The sequence below is a fragment of the Arvicanthis niloticus genome, chromosome 2, assembly GCF_011762505.2.
Source record: "Arvicanthis niloticus isolate mArvNil1 chromosome 2, mArvNil1.pat.X, whole genome shotgun sequence".
In the NCBI taxonomy this organism is placed as follows: domain Eukaryota; kingdom Metazoa; phylum Chordata; class Mammalia; order Rodentia; family Muridae; genus Arvicanthis; species Arvicanthis niloticus.
The window spans coordinates 144,158,629-144,181,529 of NC_047659.1; the positions used below are offsets into that span (position 1 = coordinate 144,158,629).

A 22,901-nucleotide genomic window follows, 5' to 3' on the forward strand; every position below is an offset into this window, starting at 1 on the left:
AAGCCAAGCACACTCTGTACAGACAACGGAATATCAGTCCTGACACCTAATATAAGGTAGATGAAATCTGAAGTCTCTCTGGGTTTTGTTTTTTTGTGTGATGAAATACCACAGCAAAAGCGACAACGAGAAAAGTTCATTGGAGACTATCAAAGTAAGTACAGTAAGAGCTTGTGGCCATTGTTGCAGGATATTTGTTCACATGGTGAAACCTGAGTATGTGAACTGGAAAAACCTTTCTTCTGCTGTGGTTCAGCCCTAGCACACTTCTTAACTTTGATAGATTTCTGTAAACAGGATTAAATAAACTTGACCATAGATCAATAGGCAGATTAAGTTGCCAGTTGAGATGAAATTAATACAAGATATGGAAAGGATGGCAATTATTTGAAGGGTATTTAAGACAGCTTGGAGGAGAAAGGGCCCTTTACTTCTGTGTCATTGGTTGAGGAGCATGTTTAGCTTGGTTCTTTCTCTGCCTCTCTGATCAAGAAGGATTTCACCACATCATCGGCTTCCTGAATCTTCTTTGTATAATTTAATGGCTGAGATATTGCTTTAAAAAAAGAAAACAAACAAACAAAAAACAATGGACCATCATGGCAGGAAACATGACAATGAGCAGGTTGCATGGTGTTGCAACTGTAGGTAAGAGATTGCATCTTGATCCACAATGAGTAGTTAGAAAAAAAAACCCTCAGAAAGGTTTGGGGTTCGAAAACCTCAAAGTCTTCCTGCCCCCAGTGACAAACCTCTTCTAACAGGGCCACGCCTACTAATCCTTCCCAAATTTTCCCACCATCTAGGGCCCAAGTATTCAAACATGTGAGTATACTCCAACAGTTCTCATTCAAACCACCAAGAGGTCCTTATAAAAAGTGAAATGAGCGAGCCACAAAATGAACAACAAATATTTCATGATCCATAGAACTATCAAATGCACAGAGGTGGAATTAAGAATAGGAGCCAAACGTTGACTGAGAAAGATGAAAGTTAATGCTTCACTAAACACACAGGATAAGTTTGCAAGATCAATGATGCTCTGTAGATGGGCTGTGGTATTTATTCATCATGTTCTTAGCACTGCTGAATTGGATACTTGAATGTGGTAACATGGCAAATCTTTTTTTTTTTTTTTTTTTTTTGGTTTTTTGAGACAGGGTTTCTCTGTATAGCCTTGGCTGTCCTGGAACTCACTCTGTAGACCAGGCTGGCCTCGAACTCAGAGATCCGCCTGCCTCTGCCTCCCAAATGCTGGGATTAAAGGCGTGCGCCACCACCGCCCGGCGGCAAATCTTATATACTGTGTTCTTTACTGCAAGTAAAAAGAACAAACAAGGATAATAAGAAGAGACAAGGAGCAGTATGAGGAGCAGGAGGAGAAAAAGGAAGAAACAAAGAGGAGGAAGAGGAAGAATAAGAGGAGGACAAGTAGGTAGAAGAGGAGAAGAATGGGGAAGGTGATGGACACCAGATTGGCCAGAACTCAGAAGTTAAACAGATGAACATCAGGAGGGATTTTTTTTTTTCCATTTTTGCTTCATCTGAAGAAATGACTCGATTCTAAATCACTAGAAGCACCATGCTGAGTGAGGGGACCAGACCTTGCTCCACACAGGGAGATGATAGACCCCAGAGGGCACAACAGCTTGGGATGAGTCTCTCAATCTTTCTGAGAGAGGCTGCATAGGTCAGAAAGTTGTCCCTGTTGTGTAGAATGAAGTTTTGTCCATAGACATGCAAGTGTACCAGGCCATAAGTAGCTGAGAGGAAAAGAACTTACCTTGTCTGACCGTTTGTATAAGCTTGGCCCAGAGAGTAGCACTACTAGAAGGTGTGGGCCTGATGGAGTAGGTGTGGCCTTGTTGGAGTAGGTATGTCAATGTGGGCACAGGCTTTAAGACCCTTAGACTAGCTGCCTGGAATTCAGTATTCTGCTAGCAGCCTTCAGATGAAGATGCAGAAAATTTAGTTCTTCCTGTACCATGCCTGTCTGGATGGTGCCATGTTCCCTCCTTGATGAAAATGGACTAAACCTCTGAATCTGTAAGCCAGCCCCAGTTAAATGTTGTCCTTTATAAGACTTGCCTTGGCCATGGTGTCTCTTAACATAGTCAACCTGTAACTAAGACACCTTACAAGCATGAACACCTGAGTTGACCACTAACAACAGTTAAGAGTTTGTCCCCAGGTAGAGATCTCAGTCTGCAAGGAGGCTGAGTTCACCTTGATTCCAGATAAACTACTGTTTGAGAAATACAAGTTGTTATGAATTAGAAGCTGTAAGAAATCTTTATTCTGCTTGCCTTTAAAAGATGCTGGAGAATTCAAGGGAGTATACAGTGGTATACAGTTCCTCTGCATCCCCTGTGTCCTGACTGTTTCACCCCTATCCAGAAACCCCATTGACCCCAATAGACAATGACAGGGATAAGGAGGTAAGAGACATGTCCAGAAGGTGATAGAGACCCGGGATAGTGGAGAAACCCAAGAATCTGTGGAGGTGATCTTAGCTCTGAATCACTACATTTCATACATTGCAGAAAGTAAAACCTGAAGAGGGCACTCATAGTGAGACAGGTACCTCAGTGGAGTGATAAGAGACACCAACCTACCCAATACTTTCAAAACACAGTTTATTCTGTCTACAATAAATGCAGACATGAGGGTTGTAGCAGAGACTGGGGAAATGGCCAACCTATTATTGGCCAATCTTAACACCCATCCAATTGTCAAGCACCAATTTCTAGTATTAATGATACTATGTTTTCTTCCAGAGAGGAGAATGTTGTCCTCTGAGAGGCTCCACCTAGCAGCTCACCAAACAGGTGTCAGTGGTCAGCCCCTGTGGTGTCTTTTTCTTGTAGGTTCTCCTTGAGGCAGTGGAGGGGGAAGAGCATCAGTTGATGCTCTTTGTCTTAAGAGATATTTAGGGTTGCTGTATGTCAATAAAAAGTTTACTTATCTAAGTCTAACTTACTATGCTACTGTAGCTGACCTGACTTCTGTGTTCCTCTGAGGACAAAAACTGCAGTCTCTGGCCTTAGCACCTCATCCTAAATAGCAGGAGATTAAGTAAAGGATTAATTGCTAGATCCTCTTCCCTTTTGTCTAGATGTCTCTTTCTTTTATGGCTAGGAGAAATTTTTGAGCAATAAGCTTCCATTGAACTGGGAGAAGAGATTAACACTCACAGAAGAAATTTTACATGCGCCAATATACATAAACTCAAATAAGTTCATGTTTAGATTAACACACACATATTTATTCATTTCAATTCAAAACAGTTGGGCCCAGCTTGCATGCATTCTCAGAATTACATACATGTGTACACACACACACACACAGAGAGAGAGAGAGAGAGAGAGAGAGAGAGAGAGAGAGGCATACATTCTCACAATTTTATACTTACACAGGAACATCCATATTTACATATGCATATGGAACAATAGATCAGGTACCAGTACAGAAATAACTCATACATTCTGGATGAAAAGTTTGCTCCAATATTTACAGCATAAAATGAGAAAAAGCTTCTACCCTTTTAATGCCAAATGACTTCAATCCAAGTTCATAAGAAGTCAGCTTTGTTCCTTTAATACTACTAAGCCTGCCTTATTAATAACAAAAAGACCTGTTCTGTCCCTTGGTAAGGACAAGCCTGACCGCTCCTTTTGCTCTCTCTGTAGCTTCTTTTTTTCTCTTTACCTCTGCCTTCTTCACCTTGCTGTCTTAGTTTTTTATGTTACCTATATATTTTAAGTTATTCCACTCTGCATTGTCTTTCTAATCTTGCTCCCTCCTCCTGCTTTGATGTCACAATAAGGCTCTTACTCTCAACTCCTTTTTCTCTCAATGCTAAGTGTATACTTCTAAGATCTTCTTGAGTTCAGTACTGTATAAAATTGTTCTAAAAAGTTCTTCTCAGCTCAGTTCTCTCTGCTCAGTTCTTCTCAGCTCAGTTCTGACTTCTGTCTTTGTCCTGCATACTTAAAACATCTTTCAGATTATATAACATGTTAAAAAGTTCATCATCAGTTTCCACATAAAGTCAAATCATAAATTGAAGTAGATATTTACAACAGATAATGTTTATATGCATATCCATTAGGGGTAATTATTTGCCTAAATGTCCATCACCTCTCATAGCTCCACAGCTTTACTGAAAGTTTAAAACCATAACTAAGTTATTAGTGACATTATGTACAGATAACCCTGTCCTAGCGTCTATAATAAACAACTAGTTCCCTCTTATTGACTTTTGGTTAATTGATTTACATCATCTTGGAATGTTCTCTCAGTAGAAGAAAGTCTAGTTACTATCTAAGAGGCAAGTAACTGGTGACACACAGGAGCCTGACAGAGTTTTTACTACAGTTTTGACTATCAGTAAAGTATTTAATATCAGTCATACTATAAAAGAGCTTAATAATCACGGCTATAATATTAGGTAGGAATCCTTATAGGATTATCATTAAGATTTAACATGTCATATATTTGTCTGTATAGCATTACTATACGTACATCTTTGTACATATGTAAAGATCTACTCAAAAGGGGTGGGCTAATAGCTAGTGATTGTTGTATATGATTAATAATAACAGAAAAAAGCATACTAATAACAGGAATGTTTCCTAAAATGAATTCTCCTGGGCCTTGGCTGTGAGAATGAATCTGTCTCAGATTATATCATAATCTGAAGCAGAACATCTCAGGAAGCTCACCTGATAGTTACTGACTTGTCCTAATATTGTTCTGTGAAGACAGCTGCTTAAAAACCCGTTACACATTACACAAAGGCACAAACACATCACAAATGCTTATTAAAATACATCTCATTGCTGTTACGCTGTCGGCATCTCTAGATAATCCCCTTAGATGGCACACTCCAAGATGAAGAACCAAATGGTAACTAATGATGTGGAGAGCTTTGGGGGCCACTTGTCAGGAATCTGATATTAGTCCATGACAGGAAAGTAAGTTCAGGAAGGAATCTAATTTTAGGCTAAAACAGGGAAGTAATTACAGTCAGGAATCTAAATGTAGGCTAGAACAAAAAAGTAGGCTTCAGGCGTGAATATGACTTTGGGCTAGGACAGGAAAGTAGGCACAGATATTTTGGTCATCCTGATTAGCCTTTAGAAACAGTGATCACAGGACTTTGCTTATTGCCTTGCTTGTTCCTTGACTATTTGGATTTAATGTATTGCTAGTTCCTTAACCTAGAACTGACCTAAATACTTGCATTAATTAAAATGGTATAAAAGCAGATTGGAAAAAAAATAAAGCTGCCCTCAGCCTCAGAACTGGCTGAGGTCATGCTATAATGTTGTCTAATCATCTTTTTTCTTTTTAATCCTCACTCCTGAACTGGAGAACCTGTTGACTGACTCAGCTGGCCTGGTCACAATGGGAACATAAAGAAGTATGGAACATCAATAGATGTGTGCACATTGAAGTATTTTATGATTGTTATGTCCTCATCTATTAAGCAGTTTAACATTAACATTGTTGAGATATGTTAACAAAACAGAAAATATTGGGGTGCATCTACTATGCTATAATTTGTATTCAATAGGCTGAACCATGAAGATCAAGAGATAAAATATATCCTTGAGTAATGACTGACATCCAAGTCATGATACATAACAAATCACAACATCTGAAGGGAACTTCTAACAGTTGTGTTGCCACATCTCATGTGAAATCATACCCCACCAAAGCCATATGCCAAATTAAATTCTTTAAGAAGTTGCTTTAGACATTGGGTTTTAGCACAGCAACAGAAAACACATTAATACAGAGCCAAAAAGTATGACACTTGGTTGAGAAATTTATGTAATTGAAAAGAAATAAGATTACAATTTCAAACAAAATATAGAAGAACATCACATCATACGGCTTGAATAGATTGTTGACACATTTTTTTTCCTGAAAAATCATCTTGTGTATTGGCTATAGATCTTACCAAATCCTTTATAATTATCGACGCCCTTCAGGGTGGTGCCTTACATCTTCAAAGACTACTATGATGTGGAAAGAATTTAAGATTGATTATACACTGAACATATTACTCTTGTATAAAGGAACCTTAAAGTCCAAAATGTTCCCACACTGACTTCAAATATGGGTTCTTCTGCAGTATGGCCCTTCTCATGGTATTTGAGACTATGGCTACATGCAAATGATTTACCAATTGCTTATTCAGAGGATTCTTGTCCTGTATGTTGTGTATTTGTGGATAACTATGTTGTAAAAAGGCCTTATCACATTAAATCCATTGGCAGGGTTTCTCTCCAATGTGCTTATTTTCTTATTTATTGAAAAATGATGCCAGGCAGTAGTGGCACACACCTTTAATCCCAGCACTTGGGAGGCAGAGGCAGGCAGATTTCTGAGTTCAAGGCCAGCCTGGTCTACAGAGTGAGTTCCAAGACAGCCAGGACTACACAGAGAAACCCTGTCTCGAAAAACCAAAAAAAAAAAAAAAAAAAAAAAGAAAGAAAGAAAGAAAAGAAAAATGACTGATAGGCAAATATTGGGTGTATTAATAATTGGTTAATTTCCTCTGCTCCCTGACAGTGGCTGTGCAAGTCTACCAATTAGAACCAGCTGAGGATAGAATGCACATCATCACAAATGCATGGTTCTTGGGCAATTTGGGAACTGACTTAAAACAAGTAGCAATAGAACCAATCCAAAATATTTCACCAGTTTCTTCCAGCATCAGGAGGCAGGTAGCTGAAACAACAGGTCATCTCAGCATATCCACCAATGAATCTTGCCAAAGGGGCACATTCTGCAATATATGAATCTTACAACTAGAATTTCAGTACTATTAAGATATTCCTATGGATTATGCAAGGTGCACCGTTCAGTTAAGGATGAATTTTTGCTTCTGGTTTGAGCAGGTGCAAGAAAACTATCTTTTTAAGTTAATTTGATCAATAAGCAATTGTAATAAATCTTCACTCATGCCATAGGAGTGATGGCATGTGTAATCTTAAGTGTTCCATAAACAACAATATAAACTGCGTACTTTCATCTGAAGTTTTAGGTAGAGACTTTTTATGTCTAGCCTAGTTATAGGGCTGTTCCCATGTGGAGGAATCAGCAAATCATGTTTCCTGCTTGTTTGATTTTTCTGAAACTTTTCTTTCCTTTAGCCAACATTTTCAGGGGGACTTCCCCTGTCATATCTGGTCCATATCACTCTGGAAGGGGTCCAAAGCCTTTTCTTCTTTCCTACCAGCACAAATATAGAGCCTCTCTCCCATAACAGTATGTCCTTGTTCCAGTAACACACAATCATCAGTGGTATAGACTGATTCAATTAGCAGCTTTTAAGCTTGTCCTAATTTACTCTCTATCCTAGAGGATTTTAAAATCATAACCACCAAACTTATTTATCTATAAATTCTCCTTCTATGGAGATTAATACCTCTATGAATATATATCTTTTCCCTTTATATAACTTGAACAAACATCTTTCCCTATGTATTTAACTTCAATTAAATTCACTTCTACTCACTGAATATAAGCCTATTTCCAGGATCTTAATTTACCATATCTGGCCAAGCAATACCTGCATTGCTGTTGCCCACATTCAAAGAACCTGAATGCCTGCTCTAGCATCGACTTTTAAATTGTTCTTTAAACATTTTTCCATTCATTCTCCACTGTGTAAAGATTAATACCTCTATTATTATTTGTTCAGATACGGTACCTCTATCTTCATGCCTGTTTCCTACATTTAAGATCAAAGGCCTGGATGACTTTATACCATGTAGACTCACAAGCACTTAAACAATTACCACTATATCTCTTTTATCCTGAAAAGCATTTTAACAAATCTCATCTATCTCTGTCCTTTATGTGATTAGAGCTGGCAGAAAGCCTCTACCATCTACCTTTGTCTCTGCTTTCTGAGAGGACTGTTTCTTTGGACATCATCTCAGAACTCAAACTCTCTGAGACAGCCAGAAACCTTTAAAGAGGGCTCATAATAAATCCTTACTACTCAGGTTGTCTGGGTCAGCTTTGGTGATTTTGCCATGTTCCAGCTCATGCCATGAACCCCAGAATTATGCATGGCAGTTCAATTCACCTTTTGTTCTAGTTGGGAACCTGCAAAGCTTGGTGAGGAACCACATGGCTTCAGCAAAACCGCAATGCTGCTAAGAATACAATTTTCATTAACTCCTAATGTCAGCCCTCTTTTAAAAAAAAACTATCTTGATACTAAAATTTGTTTTGAGAATTGTATATTGCAGAATGATCAGCCTTGGTGTATCTACTCAACAAGCAAGCTGGGCAGACCTGCTCAAACCTCTGAGATCCGGGAATTCCATCTGGAGGCAGCGAAGACGCAGCATCAGAGGATTGTCAATTTGCTCTTCCCCCCACTCCTCTTCTAATATCTCAACGCCCATAATCAGCTTGAAGAAGCTAATGAAGAGTCAGCGCCCCTATTCCCTGGGCTTGGGGACTAATGTGGTAAATGTTGAACTGTCTTTCTAGGGAAAAGTAGCGGTTTTGTGGGAATAGAGAGGATTAGCTAGGGGTTAATTGCATAGCCATAACCTATTAGTAGAAATCTGTATAATTAATATCAAGATGAAGATATAAATTCTTAAATGGCACCACTTTACTTTGATTACAAATTTTAAGGTTTTCATTGGCATGAGCTTCTTAGTGATATAAGAGTGACATGAATATTGTTACTCTCATAGGCATTGTACCAGTATGACACATTTAGGAATACAAAGCTTAGACCCAGTCCTTCTTTAACTTTTTTTTAACTAATTTGAGATGGTCAGCCTGTGAGTTAAGGGACTATAGCAAATTCATGACTTGGAGTTTATTATAAAGGTATTCTCTATGTTTTATTTAGAAATAGCTGAGTGGAGTTAACAGGCAACAGTCCAGATTACCTTACATGGATAGTTGGTTTTCAAAACATCAGAAATCCTTAGAATTGACATAACTCCTAATCTCACATCATGACAGGTATTTCCCATTTGAGAATCTCCAAATAATTTTTAATACTGAGTTCAATCCTAAAGGTGAGACACATTCTGTAGAGTTTGTTGGTTACTCTGCTCTACTATAAGATGCTTTGCAAATGCTATGGATTCTTAAATAAACGACAGACACCGAGCTTTATTTAATGTGCCTAAATCAGCTCATTGGCTGGGCCACTCCGCAACCTGCACATTGCTAATCCCTCCCCTGTGATTCTCCTGAACTAATAAGAAAAACCTATATCCCATCTCTGCTACCACAGATTAAATCAGAGAAGGGAACACTGGGGACACTCTTTCCTGGCTGGCACTCTGTCTTTTGCAGCTCACAAGCCTGCATCCAATTCCTTTAATGGCATGGCAATCCTCTTTGGTCTCCTTGCCCATTAATCCAAAAGTCCTGCCTGTGTCTTCCTGCCTAGTCATTGGCTGCTGGCAATTTTATTTACCAATTAGAACCCGCTTGGAGCAGGGAATATTAGAGTCTCAAATGCAGAACTCTCATGAAATTTGGGAACCAATTTGACACAAGTAGCATTAGAACCAATACACAACAATTAGGAATAAGCAGAAAACAAAACTCCACTCCTTAAGTACTGCCTTATTGTTATCATCCTCCATTTAATGGCATGGTGAAACTTATGTTCACGCTTCCAGGCATGGGGGAGCTAGGGACTTCCCACACTGGAGCACCATCATTAACTCTTCTTTTGTTTTTGAAAACATAATGACTGTCTCTAACAATGCCTTCTGCTATTCATCTTGTGCTCCTCAAAACATAACACCTGTTCTTTACCACCTAAGAACAAATCGATATGATTGTTTAAACTGTAAAACCCACATTCTGTAACAGTTGACAGTGTCAACTCCATAAACCTCTATCCCTAAATCCTGAATGAAGGGAAAATGTAGTTGTAACTTGGCACAGAAGTTTCTGGTTTTCTCTCCTTAATTTTAAACTTTTATTTTTTCTTATTCTTTTCATTTATTGTTTAACCTTTTTTACAATCCAGATTTTATACCCCTTCTGGTCCATCCTCCAACTCTTTCTCCTCCTCCTCCTCCTCCGCCCCTCATCTCCAAGATGTCCCCATGCACAGCCTCCACCCACCAGATGTCCGAACTCCCTGGGGCCCCAAGTTTCTGGAGGGTCACTTGTATCTTCTCTGAGTCCAGACCCAGTAGTCCTCTATTGTGTATCAGGTGGTTTATGCTACCTGGTTGGTGGCTCAGTGTCTGAGAGATCACAGGGGTACAGGCTCTAGTTCGTACTGCTTGACTCCTATACACTTGCCCTCCTCCTCAACTTCTTCCAATTTTTCCGTAATTCAACCTCATGGGTCACAGGTTTCTGTCCATTGATAGAGCATCTGACTCTTTCACCTGTTTATGGGGCCTCTTGGAAGTCAGTCATGACAGGCCTCTGTTTGTAAGCACACTATAGCATCAGTAATAGTGTCAGACCTCGGGGCCACCCATTGAGATGGATCTCAATTTGGGCATGTCACTGGACCTCCTTTAGCTCAGGCTCTTCTCCGGTTTTGTTCCTGCAGTGCTTTCAGACATTAATAATTGTGGGTTAACCTTTTGGACTGCAGGATGCCAGCTCTATAACACTATGGCTCACAGTGGGGAAATGTGTGTGTTACAAGTCACACATTATGTTCCAAGTATGTCATGATCCAGCAGCAGCTTTGTTACCATAAACTCCTGTCACTTGCATTACCTGAGACTGAGTGGTGTTGGATCTGAGAGGACCCCACACCAGAAAGGCTCTACCACATCGTTTACACTCATAGACTTTCTCTCCATTATGAGTACTTTCATGATGATGAAGACAGTAAAAATGTACAAAGGCTTCCCCACACTGAATGCATTCATGGGATTTCTCTTTCATGCTGATGAAAACTTGGGAAATTTGAAAAGGCTTCACAATATTAAATGTATTCATAAATTTCTATACAATATGGATTGTTTCATGGTGATGAAGACTACAGAAGTGTGAAAGGCTTCATCATATTAAATACACTCACAGAATTTCTCTACATGCCGGGCAGTGGTGGCGCACGCCTTTAATCCCAGCACTTGGGAGGCAGAGGCAGGTGGATTTCTGAGTTCGAGGCCAGCCTGGTCTACAGAGTGAGTTCCAGGACAACCAGGACTACACAGAGAAACCCTGTCTTGAAAAACTAAATAAATAAATAAATAAATAAATAAATAAATAATTTCTCTACATTATGGTTTCTTTTGGGCCTTTGAATATGACTGACATATGAAGGTTTTACCACATTGCTTATGTTCATAGAGGTTCTCACCTGTATGTCTTCTTTTATGTATTTGAAGAGGATAGCAATGTACAAAAGCTTTATCCTGTTGATGTCATTCACAGGGTTTCTCTTGAGGGTTTCTTCTTTTATTTACTTGGAGAGTACTGTGACTTGCAAAAGGTTTACCACATTGCTTACATTCACAGTGTTTCTCTTCAGGATGTTTCCTTTGATGTACTAGGAGATGACTCCTTTGTGCAAAGGCTTTACAACATTAGTTCCATTCAGAGGATTTCTCTCCAGTACATGTCCTTCTATGTATTTGAAGATGATTGGGACATAGAAGAGCTTCAGAACATTGATGATATTCAGTGTTTCTCTCCAGTACATGGTCCTTTATATATTTGGGGACACTGCTTTGTGAAAAGGGTTTAAAACCACATTGCTTACATTCAACAACTGCTCTCCTGTCTGTGTTCTTTTATGATTGTGCTGAAAACTGCTCTGTGATAAAGCTTTACCACATTAGTGACACTCAAAGGGTTTCGCTCAAATAAGTGTTCTTTTATGTATATTAAGAATACTGATTTGTGAAAAAAGTTTTACCAGATTGGTTACATTAATATGGTGTTTCCCCTATATGTATTCTTTTATGACCTTGTAGAACACTGCTATGGGCAAAGGCTTTACCACATTGGTTACATTCATAGAGTTTCTGTCCTGTATGTGTTCTTTTATGATATTCAAGACTACTGCTTCGGGCAAAGGCTTTACCACACTGGTTACATTCATAGGGTTTCTCTCCTGTATGTTTTCTTTTATGATATTTGAGTCCACTGCTTACTACAAAGGCTTTACCACATTGGCTACATTCATAGGGTTTCTCCCCTGTATGTGTTCTTTTATGACATTTGAGACCACTGCTTCGTGCAAAGGCTTTACCACATTGGTTACATTCATAGGGTTTCTCTCCCGTATGTGTTCTTTTATGATATTCGAGACTACTGCTTCGTGGAAAGGCTTTACCACATTGGTTACATTCATAGGGTTTCTCTCCTGTATGTTTTCTTTTATGATATTTGAGACCACTGCTTACTACAAAGGCTTTACCACATTGGTTACATTCATAGGGTTTCTCTCCTGTATGTGTTTTTTTATGATATTCAAGACTACTGCTGTGTGCAAAGGCTTTACCACATTGAGTACATTCATAGGGTTTCTCTCCTGTATGTGTTCTCTTATGAAATTGAAGAACACTGCTGTGTGCAAAGGCTTTGCCACACTGGTCACATTCATAGGGTTTCTCTCCTGTATGTATCCTTTTATGATAGATGAGACCACACTTTCGGGCAAAGGCTTTACCACATTGGTTGCATTCATAAGGTTTCTCTCCAGTATGTGTTCTTTTATGGTATTCAAGTCTACTGCTTACTACAAAGGCTTTACCACATTGGTTACATTCATAGGGTTTCTCTCCTGTATGTGTTCGCTTATGTATTCGGAGTTTACTCCTTCCTGCAAAGTCTTTACCACAGTGGTTACATTTATAGAGATTCTCTCCATTATGAGTTCTTTCATGCCTTTGATTATGATTCTGATATGCAAACCCTTTTCCACAATGAGTAATCTCAGAGGGTTGCTCTCCAGTACAACTTCTTTCATGCCTGCAAATACAATTGGCACATGTGAAAGCTTTCTCAAATTCATTATACTGATGAGTGTTTTTATCTATGGAATTCATTTACAATTTGGTTAACTTGTAAAGGGTAATCTGATTTTAACGTAATATCACTTTGTTAACATTCAAAGGTGTTCTCTTTCATTACTGGTTGGTTTACATCTTTAAAGATGCATGGAATGGGAAGAGTATTGATTATAGGGCTCACATTTATAGCATCCTTTTTTATAAGAGGTTATTAGCATATTGGAAGAGAACAGCAAGAACTCAGAAGTTTTGCACACAGATGGCATTCATAAATTTTGCTATTACGTAAATAATACTACATATGGAATATAAAACAATGCTAGCAGAAAAAAATTCTACTTCCCTAATTCTCATAAAGAATTTCAGCAGTTTGAGTTGATAAATATCCTCAATAATATTGAGAAACTAAATATTTATAAACTTTTAGCACATTTACAAATGTCTACTCAAAGGGGGCAGTGATATCTATCTTCTGATTGTTCTGCAATAGAGAAAAGTATGTTGCTTCTGTCAATACCCTATGCTCAGATGGCTTGTATCCGTCAAGACCTATGACATCCATATTAAAAAGAAGAATAACAAATGAAAGAGATCCACATTACATTCACAGAGCTTGACCTTTTCCTCATATTGATGTGGTATATTTTTGCTAATTACGAAGCTTTAGACATATCACCTAATAAATGTGTTTCCCTTTTGCAATAGCTAAGTGGTATGAGACTGGACAGACAGGCAGTTCTACAGCATGGCCCTACTGAGCTTGATTCAAATAGTGATATATCTATCTGTTAATCCCTTGTTTTATATTTTTTAAATTAAGGAACACCTTGCATACACAAACTGGATGTCTGCCATTAACATACATGATTTTGTGAGATTTAATAATCATCTATAACTTAAAGCAGTGCATATTTTACCCTATTGTTTTTCTTTACAACTTGTAGGACATATTAAACTTTATTCATAGGCATTTTCTTATTATCTTGCACATGAAAATTACCTTCCATGTCTTCTAGAACTTGGAAAATGTTCACCAATTGTATGGTCTTCCCAAATGTAGCCTAAAATATAGTACAAGAGAAAGTAGGTTACATTGTTGAAAATTAGACATTTAAGTTATCAACGTGAGTGAACTTTAGAACCATCTTTGATTTATTCACCTCATTCTTCCTCACTCTAAACTAAAATTACAAAAACAAATAACAATAACAAAGAAACAGATGTGCCTACATTTTAAAAGTAAAAAAAAAAAATAAAATAAAATCACTGTATTACCTATAGCTGTGAGATTCCTATAGGTCTCCAGCATCACATCTTTGTAGAGACTCTTCTGAGAAGGATCCAGCAAAGCCCACTCTTCCGGAGTGAAGTTCACATGCACGTCATCATAGGTCACTACATCCTAAAAGGTCCAGTATATATGTACATAAGAAACCATGATTCCAGCAACAGTGTAAATGTGTACTTCAAAATGAATAGTTGCTGACTTTTTAATCGAATAAGCAAGCAGTCTTTAACAGTTGAAGAAAAACATAAACTTAAGTAAATGTAAAAGCATATAAATCAGAGGAACCTGATGCCTCTGTATTAAGATGTTGGGTATGGACCCATGATGGATCCTGACAGACCTTACTCACTTTCTGTTCCCTAAGACCCAATTCCCAAGGGTACCCTTAGGACTGCAGTTTCTTCTCACCTGTCCAGGCCTCCTGTAGATACAAAAGACCATTTCCGTCTTCCCTTCTCTTCTTACTCCATTTCTGTGTCTGAGTTTTGAACAATGGGTAAAAACCCCCTACTCAACCAGAGGCCAGTCCTCCAAAAGTCTAAGCCGTCTGTCCAAAGACCCATCCCACTATCTGTTACCCATAACCAAATTTTCATTGTTGCCCAACGCTCTGTAAAACAATATCAGAGAAACCTTCCTTTGACCATTTCCATGGGACCAGTTTTCAAGTTCTCTTCAAAACAACTGAGGGAACTACACCAGGAAAAATGTGAACTTGGCCAATGTTACCAGTGCTTATATACAAATAAAATAAAAACAGATTTCATGACTCCTACAAAAATAACTGAAGTGGCCCCTAAAATGTTATATTTCGGACCTTTCAGTTACTACATGTCTGTCTTCCAAACAGAGAGGCCTGATGGTATAGAGTTCTGTCAATAAAGGTAGGTGATCAGAAGGTGGTCTATGGCTCTGCAGCTCTTCATGACCCCTAGTGATTTAAGGCAAAACTAGCTCCACTGAAGTCTAACAAAACACAGTATAGAATAATGACTTATTATCGGCTTCCTGCCACATGGATTATGTTACAGGATGTGAAATCTGTCCTATGTAACTATCCAGCACCAAACACACCTGAGAAACTTCTACATCTCAAAAGCTCCTTTTGTAACCAAGAATTGAATGTCTGTGTACCAGGCCATTATTACTGGAGGTAACAGAACGGCTAAAGGATTCTAGTTAATGTTTCTGAAGTATGATCCCTAACACCTCTTTTCTACTAATTTCTAAATTATTTATAAAATTAGTCACACAAAACTGAATATAGAAGGTTCACAAATTCTAGAACTCAAACCTCCATTTTTGCAATGTCATCCTACTGCACACAAAAAGCAATGCCTGTGTGTACACACTGGATAGTGACATTTAAGTTTCACTACTTGCCACTCACAGAGCTACAGACCCTCCCTGGAAATCTACTCAGCAAGGGTCAAAGGACAGGGTCCTCTGCTACTATCACTACATGGAGCAAAAGGACCACACTCTGAACCATGGTCCCTCTTAATACCAGTAGATCTGACTCCAATACCTAAGCAGACTTGTTCTTCCTGTCTTGGCGACAGAGATGGCCACAATCACCAGGGTATGGCTTGGGGTCTGCTGCATAGCTTGTAACACATGCATCTGAGGAAAATCCTATAAAGAACCTGTAAGCTACCTTCCACTAGTGCTCCTGATTGATACACCTGCCAGAGCCCCTCATTAGCTAGGAAAACTCAGCTGGGCATCAGGACAGTAAGTAGCAGGTCCTCTACCTGGAGACCACAGAGCAAAAGACTCAGACAGCTGAAGTCATCCAAGCTCTGCTGTTCCACCCTAAATGCAGACATAGCCCTAGTCTTGGAAATTTGCATTTACTAGAATGTTCTAGTCTCCCAGAGCATTTATTTTCCTTGTTAAAGGCACAGGGTCCTTTCTTTGCATATTCAATTATACATGGAGTGTCCAGTGCAGCCATCTCTGCTTCATACTGGTGAAGGCCTGCAGTCAAACTGCAATCAAATTCATAGAGTAACAACAATTAAAAAGTTGCTATGAATTTTAAAGCTAGGAGTGGATAATAGGAGAGAAATGAAAAAAAGAAGAAAGAAAAATTATAGGACATCATTGCTTCTAGATATGGTTGAGTAGAAATTTTAGTATACACAAAAGAGAGAACATAGGCAGACCCAGTTATATCTGGGACAATTTTAGAATACACATGACATTGAACCTTGTGGAGAGGTAGGATGGGAGAATGAAGAGCCAGACCAAGAGACCTGAATGAAAAAGTCCAGGCCCCAAATGGATGGATGGCATAGGGAATGACAGCTGGGAGATTGGCAGCCCTACTCCTGGTTAGAGGGTGAGGTATGTCATCAATATTCTGTAACAGGTAGGGACTGTGGTCTGTTGAGAGAATCCAGCCAGCCAGGTTTGCTTTGATTTGTTAAATGGGCCCCTCAGTTCCTTGTCCCAGAGTTTCAGATGTAGCTCCAGGGAGAAAGGAGAAGAAAGAAATGATGATTATACCCTCAAAGCTTATTTTATAAGTTCAAACACACTTTATGGTCCAGTATTTTTGAAAAAGTAAACATACGCACTAGAGCGCACCAAGGAGCACTCACATCTTTTCTCTTACACTGTGTCTGTTCACACAGGAATAATAACAATCCTGTTAGGCACAGCCACACCAGTTTGTCTAGATCTTCTTTTGTTTGAACTAGTGAAAATACAGAAATTTGGTTTCTAGATATAAGTTCTGTTCCTCATTTAGATTCCTCGTTATCCTGATCTGAGAAGTCAAGATGGCCAGTGTGGAATTTAACTCACTGTCTAAAATTGCTTATTTGACTGCCCATGGCGAATGACAACTACTGCAAAAGCAAAACAGCCTCACCTTCCTTCTTCCTCCTCCTTGTCTGTGCTGCAATTATTCCAGCTTCATCTGTGGTCACTGAACTCAGTTCTTATACAGGTCCCTCTTTATTTGTAATCCCCTCACCCCTAATCCGGGGAGGTTGGACAACACTCATTCCCTGGTGGTTTGTCTCACTGATCAATCAGAAGCCAGACTGAAAGGAGTTGTAGGACTGTTTTCCAAGCACTGGGCAGCAGAGGCAGGTTCAGGTGTTCAAAGGAAGTCCTAACTGCATGGCATAAGGAAAGCCTGAGCTACAGGAGATGTTGCTCTAAACAGGTAGATAGGAAATCTCTTTAGAAAAGGGAATGACATTCTTAATTTCTGGGAAACATTGGATAATAGAAACAAGTAAGGAATCAGAGCATCTATGAATAAAGAAAACGAAATTTAAAAACTAGTAACAAAAATTGAGATTTTAAAAAGATAAATATAAATTAAAAACCATATTGGTATACTGACTTCAAAAAAGAGCAGACCATTTCTGGTAGAGGAAATGGCATTAATAAGATGGTGTCTGTCACTGCCCCTATGTGCAGTGTTAAGTGCTGAAATCTATAACGTGACATGCACAGCTACATCTAATGTCATGTGTTTTAAATTTCTGAACCAACTTAAATATGTCAGCTAGGATTGCTCATATCTATATAATACTGGTCCTAAAAACAAAATTCATTATCCACTGGTTCAAGCTAAGCTGCCCAAATTAAACACTCACCAATATAGTTTAATTTAATCATATGTAATATTAAATATACACTGTGAAATTATAAAATTATTCACCTTGCCTGAATCAGGTCCTACTCCAGAATTCTGACACCTGCAGCTGACTCTCATAAACTTTAGTCTGTGATCCAGCTATTGCCTGCCCTGTGTCACCTGACAGTGAATAAAGTAAGCCATTCCTCCTGTTCTCATCTGAAAATGGAAGAAATGGACAGTTCATTATATGACTCAAATGAGCACATTTACAATGCTGTTGTGCTGCATTCTTTTAATTCAACAATTTATGAATTTTCATCAAGCAAAAAGCAAGGTCATTGCCCTGGGGAGCAACAGACAGAGATCAAGGCCACCTGAGTCAACAGAGCTTCTCTTAGAAACATCTCTATAAAAGGAAGAAGATGCAGCTCTCCAGAATTAATATATCATCCCAGAAAGAAATCACTCCACATACAACATTAACATATTAACTAGGAACAATCTCCCTAAGGACAGCATGGATTCAGCTCTGACTAATGCTCAAAGAGGAGCCAACCAAAAACAGATTTTGGATACTGTCATCCATAAGTTTGTTTCCTGTTCAGGACTCAGGTTATTTTAAACAATTTAAATATGGACTAGAGATTGTAAGTGCTTCTTAAGATAGCAATGAGATTTGCACAGCCGAGATCCCAAGAATCATTGATTAAGTGCATCAAACAGACTTTGGATAATGTCATCCATAAGTTTGTTTCCTGTTCAGAACTCAGATTATTTTGAACAATTTCAATATGGACTAGAGACTGTCAGTCCTACTTGAGATTTACACAGCAAGATCCCCAGAATCATTGATTAAGTGCACCAGAGCCCTGAAATGGCAGGTCAGTTTTCTTTTCTTTTCAGTTTTTCGAGACAGGGTTTCTCTGTGTAGTCCTGGCTGTCCTGGAACTCACTCTGTAGACCAGGCTGGCCTTGAACTCTGAAATCGGCCTGCCTCTGCCTCCCAAGTGCTGAAATTAAAGGGATGTGCCACCACTGCCAGGCTTGAAGGTCAGTTTTCAGTGACGGGTTCCTGAGTTGGGAGTGAAGATGAGAAAGATAGGAAACTTAGAAGGTAGAATGTCCAGCAGCTGTGGTGGGGAGACCTTGCACAAGCTCTGTCCATGTCAAGTAAGCTTCTTAATAGTAGCATCTTGTGTGTTACTTACAGGGGATAAAGGGAACGAGATGGAGACTTCTAGGAAGGCAGCAGTGACTATCATACACTGGGACAAACTCAGGAGAAGTGGAATAAAACAACTCTGCACAAGGGAATCCATTACTGACCAAGACCACAGTGGACGTGGGACTGATACCCACATCACCCTATGCTGGAAAGAGTTGGAATCTCAGGATCTGAAGCTTCTCCTCCCCAAACACCCTGGTTGCAAAGCATCCAACCTCTGCCAACCCTAACACTGGCTTAGGAGAAACAGCACTGCTTTCTATTCAATACCCCAGGTCCTTAGGTAAAGCTCCTGAAGCTTAAGGCTCCAGGCTGTTAAGGGGATAGACTTTAGGAAGGAGATATGCAATTCTGCATACATTAGGATCAAGCCTTATTTGATTGGACCAGCCCAGATCATACAGTGTTGTCCTTTTCAAAGGGATGTCACCAGGTGTAGTCCTGCCCAAGATGATAACTGGATCTAAATGGGACATCAGGCCTTAATGTTGGCTGTGACCCTGTAATGCCTCATTGAGCAGCTTGTCAGGGGCCTGTTTTTTGATATCAGCATGAGCCTAATGGCTGACTGTAAATCAGATTTGTCCCCTTTGTTAAGGTTTGGAGACAAGTGTCTGGACAATCCTGGTAAGGAAACATGTGTACTACAATACTGAGTTTTAACAGGACTGCATATTTAGCATGCTACATACTTGTCAGGTGTTTACAGGCAGTGCTTCCTCGGATAAATTCCACTTAGTGTGACTTACTATTTCCTAAATGTTGGTAATTCCTTATATCATCAGTTCTACACTTGTACATCACAGCTCAATATTGGAGTGATACCCAACACACGAGAGTTATTTTTACAGCCTTCACAATACCAACTCCAAGTGGAACTTACACCTACAACTTCATTGCTAAGAGCAGAACTAGGAGAAGAAACTGGAGAAACCAGGGCTCTCAGGTTTGGCATCATGCCGAGTATATTTCTACACACAAGCCACTGCTGCCCAGTTTTGTGCAGATGCTCCCATAACAAAGTTATTCAGAGGCCACAGCCGGGTACAAGGAGAGACCACAAAGGACCTCACAGGAGGCTGCACGTGTCTGGCTGCTGTTTACCATCCAGACACCGGGAAGACCCACGACACATGCGTACTTTGCTAAGCCGCTTCCGCCTCCCGGTCGTGGGAGATGAGCTTGCACTTACCATGTCTGCAGTTCTGAGCTTGCCGAGCTCCGCTCACAGCACCCAGCAGAGTCACTCAGAAGGTTTCACCCAGAAACACTCAAGCCGCCTGAGTTACAGGAAGAAACTTCAGGCTTGTTACCCGGAAGTGCCGCCTCCTCTTCTGACCGGCAGGTTCATGTGGAGGTTCCGATTGGCTAGCGACACTTGAGTGACATAATCACTACTCTTAGGATTAGGGTCTCTTAAAGAGACATGGCATGCATAGTGGTTCCAGCTTTGGCCAATCCTTTTCCAGATCTGCAGATTTGAAGTTCAGAAGCACAAGTGCCTCTCCTCCAATATTTTATTTGTTTTTCCATCAAGCTCCTGGGAGAAAGTAAGAGTTCACATCCCTGCTTCTCAGCTGCCTGCTTCTACCCACGTGGGCCTCGAGACTGTGTTCATTGCTTTGCAAATTTAGAGCTTTCCTGAACTCCCATCACAGCACTCAGGAGGTACTTCCACTTCATCCTGCTGGATTCAGGTTGGATGGCTCTGGCAGTCAATAAGTCAGATCACAATGGAGTTACTAATCTGTCCCACGAGTGGACAGGTGCCCAGAATAGTAAAAATTAAGAACGATTTTAGAAAACATTTTTTTTTTCCTTCAGGCTGGGTTGAGGTTAACTGTAAGTACTTTTCACCTGATGTTTATGAGACAGGCCTCAGAGCAAAGAAGGAAATAAGTGACAGACACCTTGGATTACCCTTCTTAATCAGCTGAAAGTCCTCAGTGAGTCTGTAAAATGAAAATAGCAACAACAACAAATCAGCAGCTATATTACATATAGTAAAGTTTCTCCAGATGAACAGAGCTGATAGAATGAGTCTCTACTATGTAGGAAATGCATTTATTAGATGGCTACAGGCTGCGGTTCAACTAGTCTAACAATGACTGTCTACAAATGGAAAGACTAAGAATCCAATAGTGGTTCAGTCCATGTGGCTGGATGTCTCAGCTGGTCTCAGTAAATACCTTAAGTTTGTAATGTAAGTGCTATTGCCAGAAAATAAAACAAATAAACAATAACAACAGCAACCTCAACAAAAAGTTGCTAACCAGAGTTAAGGAGTAAGACAAAGAGAAAGAACTACCATCTTCAATGTCCTTTATATATGTAGGCTGTCACCACAAGCAGTAGCCTAGGTTAAAGATGGATTTTATTATCCCAAATGACCCAAGTTAAAAATACTTTTCCCAGTTCGAAAACTTTAATTACAAAAAATCCTGCACAGTACTCTACTAATTGAGTTTTATTTAATTCCAGATGTGTTCAATTTGAGTACCAAGAATAGCTAGCACAACAGACAAGACAGAACAGCTGGAAAAGATTTTTTCCTGTATCAGGTAAGGAGAACATAGGAGCTATTTAAAAAGAAATGCCTTTCTTCAAGAAAGGGAGCATTGAGATTTTACTTAGGTATTCTAGATACATTTACACATAGGTTTGCCTATTCCTATGATGTTAAGTTAAATCCTTTTCTGAACACAATCAAATGTAAAAGCTGAGATATTTAAGGGCATTCTTACTTCAAAGTCATCCAGAAATATATGTAAATAATAAAAATGGTGGACAGAAATGAATCTGGAAAGTTCCTCTTGTATTACAAGATCTTAGCTGAAAATCAAGGGACAGCTGAGAGCTCATGTTTTGAACTCCAGACAAGATGAAGTTAGCAATAAGGGCAAGGTCAGGAGATATTAAAGCCTAAAAATCTATCTCAACTCTTCCAAGAAGGCCACAGCTTTGCTGCTTCTCAAATAGTTCTACAAACTAGGAAATAATATTTGAACATATGTGTCTATGGGAACCATATTCATTTACCTACCACATGTCTCCTGAATAGTGAAAATAACTTTTTATCTGATCTCACTGTACCATATCCTTAAGAGAGACTCTTTTGTTTTCAACCTACAATGTTAAAAATGAAATAACCCTTACCAAAAAGAATCACAGCATTATAAAGAATGGACAGACCAAACAAAGACAAAATTCAACAGGTATAATATCGAAACTTACAGATTCTTGTTCAGCAACTTGAGATTATGATGAAATTTCCTTAACCACAATGTCTTAGGTATTTCCACTCTTCTAGCTCTGACACCTGAAAAACACACAGCTTCATTCCCAGAAACTCCACTATCTTCCTGCAGCTTTTCTCAAAGCTGGTCTTTGTATCACAAATCTGTTATGTGTAGTATTGAAGATCCCCAAACTCGGGAGACCCTTACTCAAGTCTTGGGAAGTAGCGACCACCCACGAACTCTAAGACACCATACCTGTATGCAATCAGCAGAGGTTTATTAGGGAAGAAAGCTGGCAGCCAGCAGCCAAACTGCACACTCACACAGCAGTAGAGTTTGACCAAGCCAGTCAGTCTGAGAGGGTTTTTAAAGGAGTAAACCACAAACCAGGGGAGTGTGAAGGGGGGGAGTGGGGGGTTGTCAAGGATACATAACATAAAAATTGTGGAACATTTCAGAGGAACTCACCCTAAATGATTTAGAGTCATGTGAAAATCACTCTGCACACTCATTCTTCTCAAAAATGTAGTTTTACCATGTCACTGTGCCCTAC

At 39.4% G+C, this 22,901-nt stretch overlaps 1 protein-coding gene across 1 annotated transcript; it reads right to left on the minus strand.

The window, feature by feature from the left end:
- Positions 1 to 3,243: 3,243 nt before the first annotated feature.
- Positions 3,244 to 20,434, minus strand: LOC117703764 (uncharacterized). The gene is made up of 4 exons (XM_076930345.1): positions 20,302 to 20,434; positions 14,271 to 14,397; positions 13,996 to 14,056; positions 3,244 to 12,954 (listed from the first exon to the last, which is right to left on the minus strand). Exons 1-4 carry the CDS (start codon positions 20,302 to 20,304, stop codon positions 11,910 to 11,912), a joined length of 1,236 nt encoding a protein of 411 aa, XP_076786460.1. The 5' UTR covers positions 20,305 to 20,434; the 3' UTR covers positions 3,244 to 11,909.
- Between the last annotated feature and the right edge of the window lie 2,467 nt (positions 20,435 to 22,901).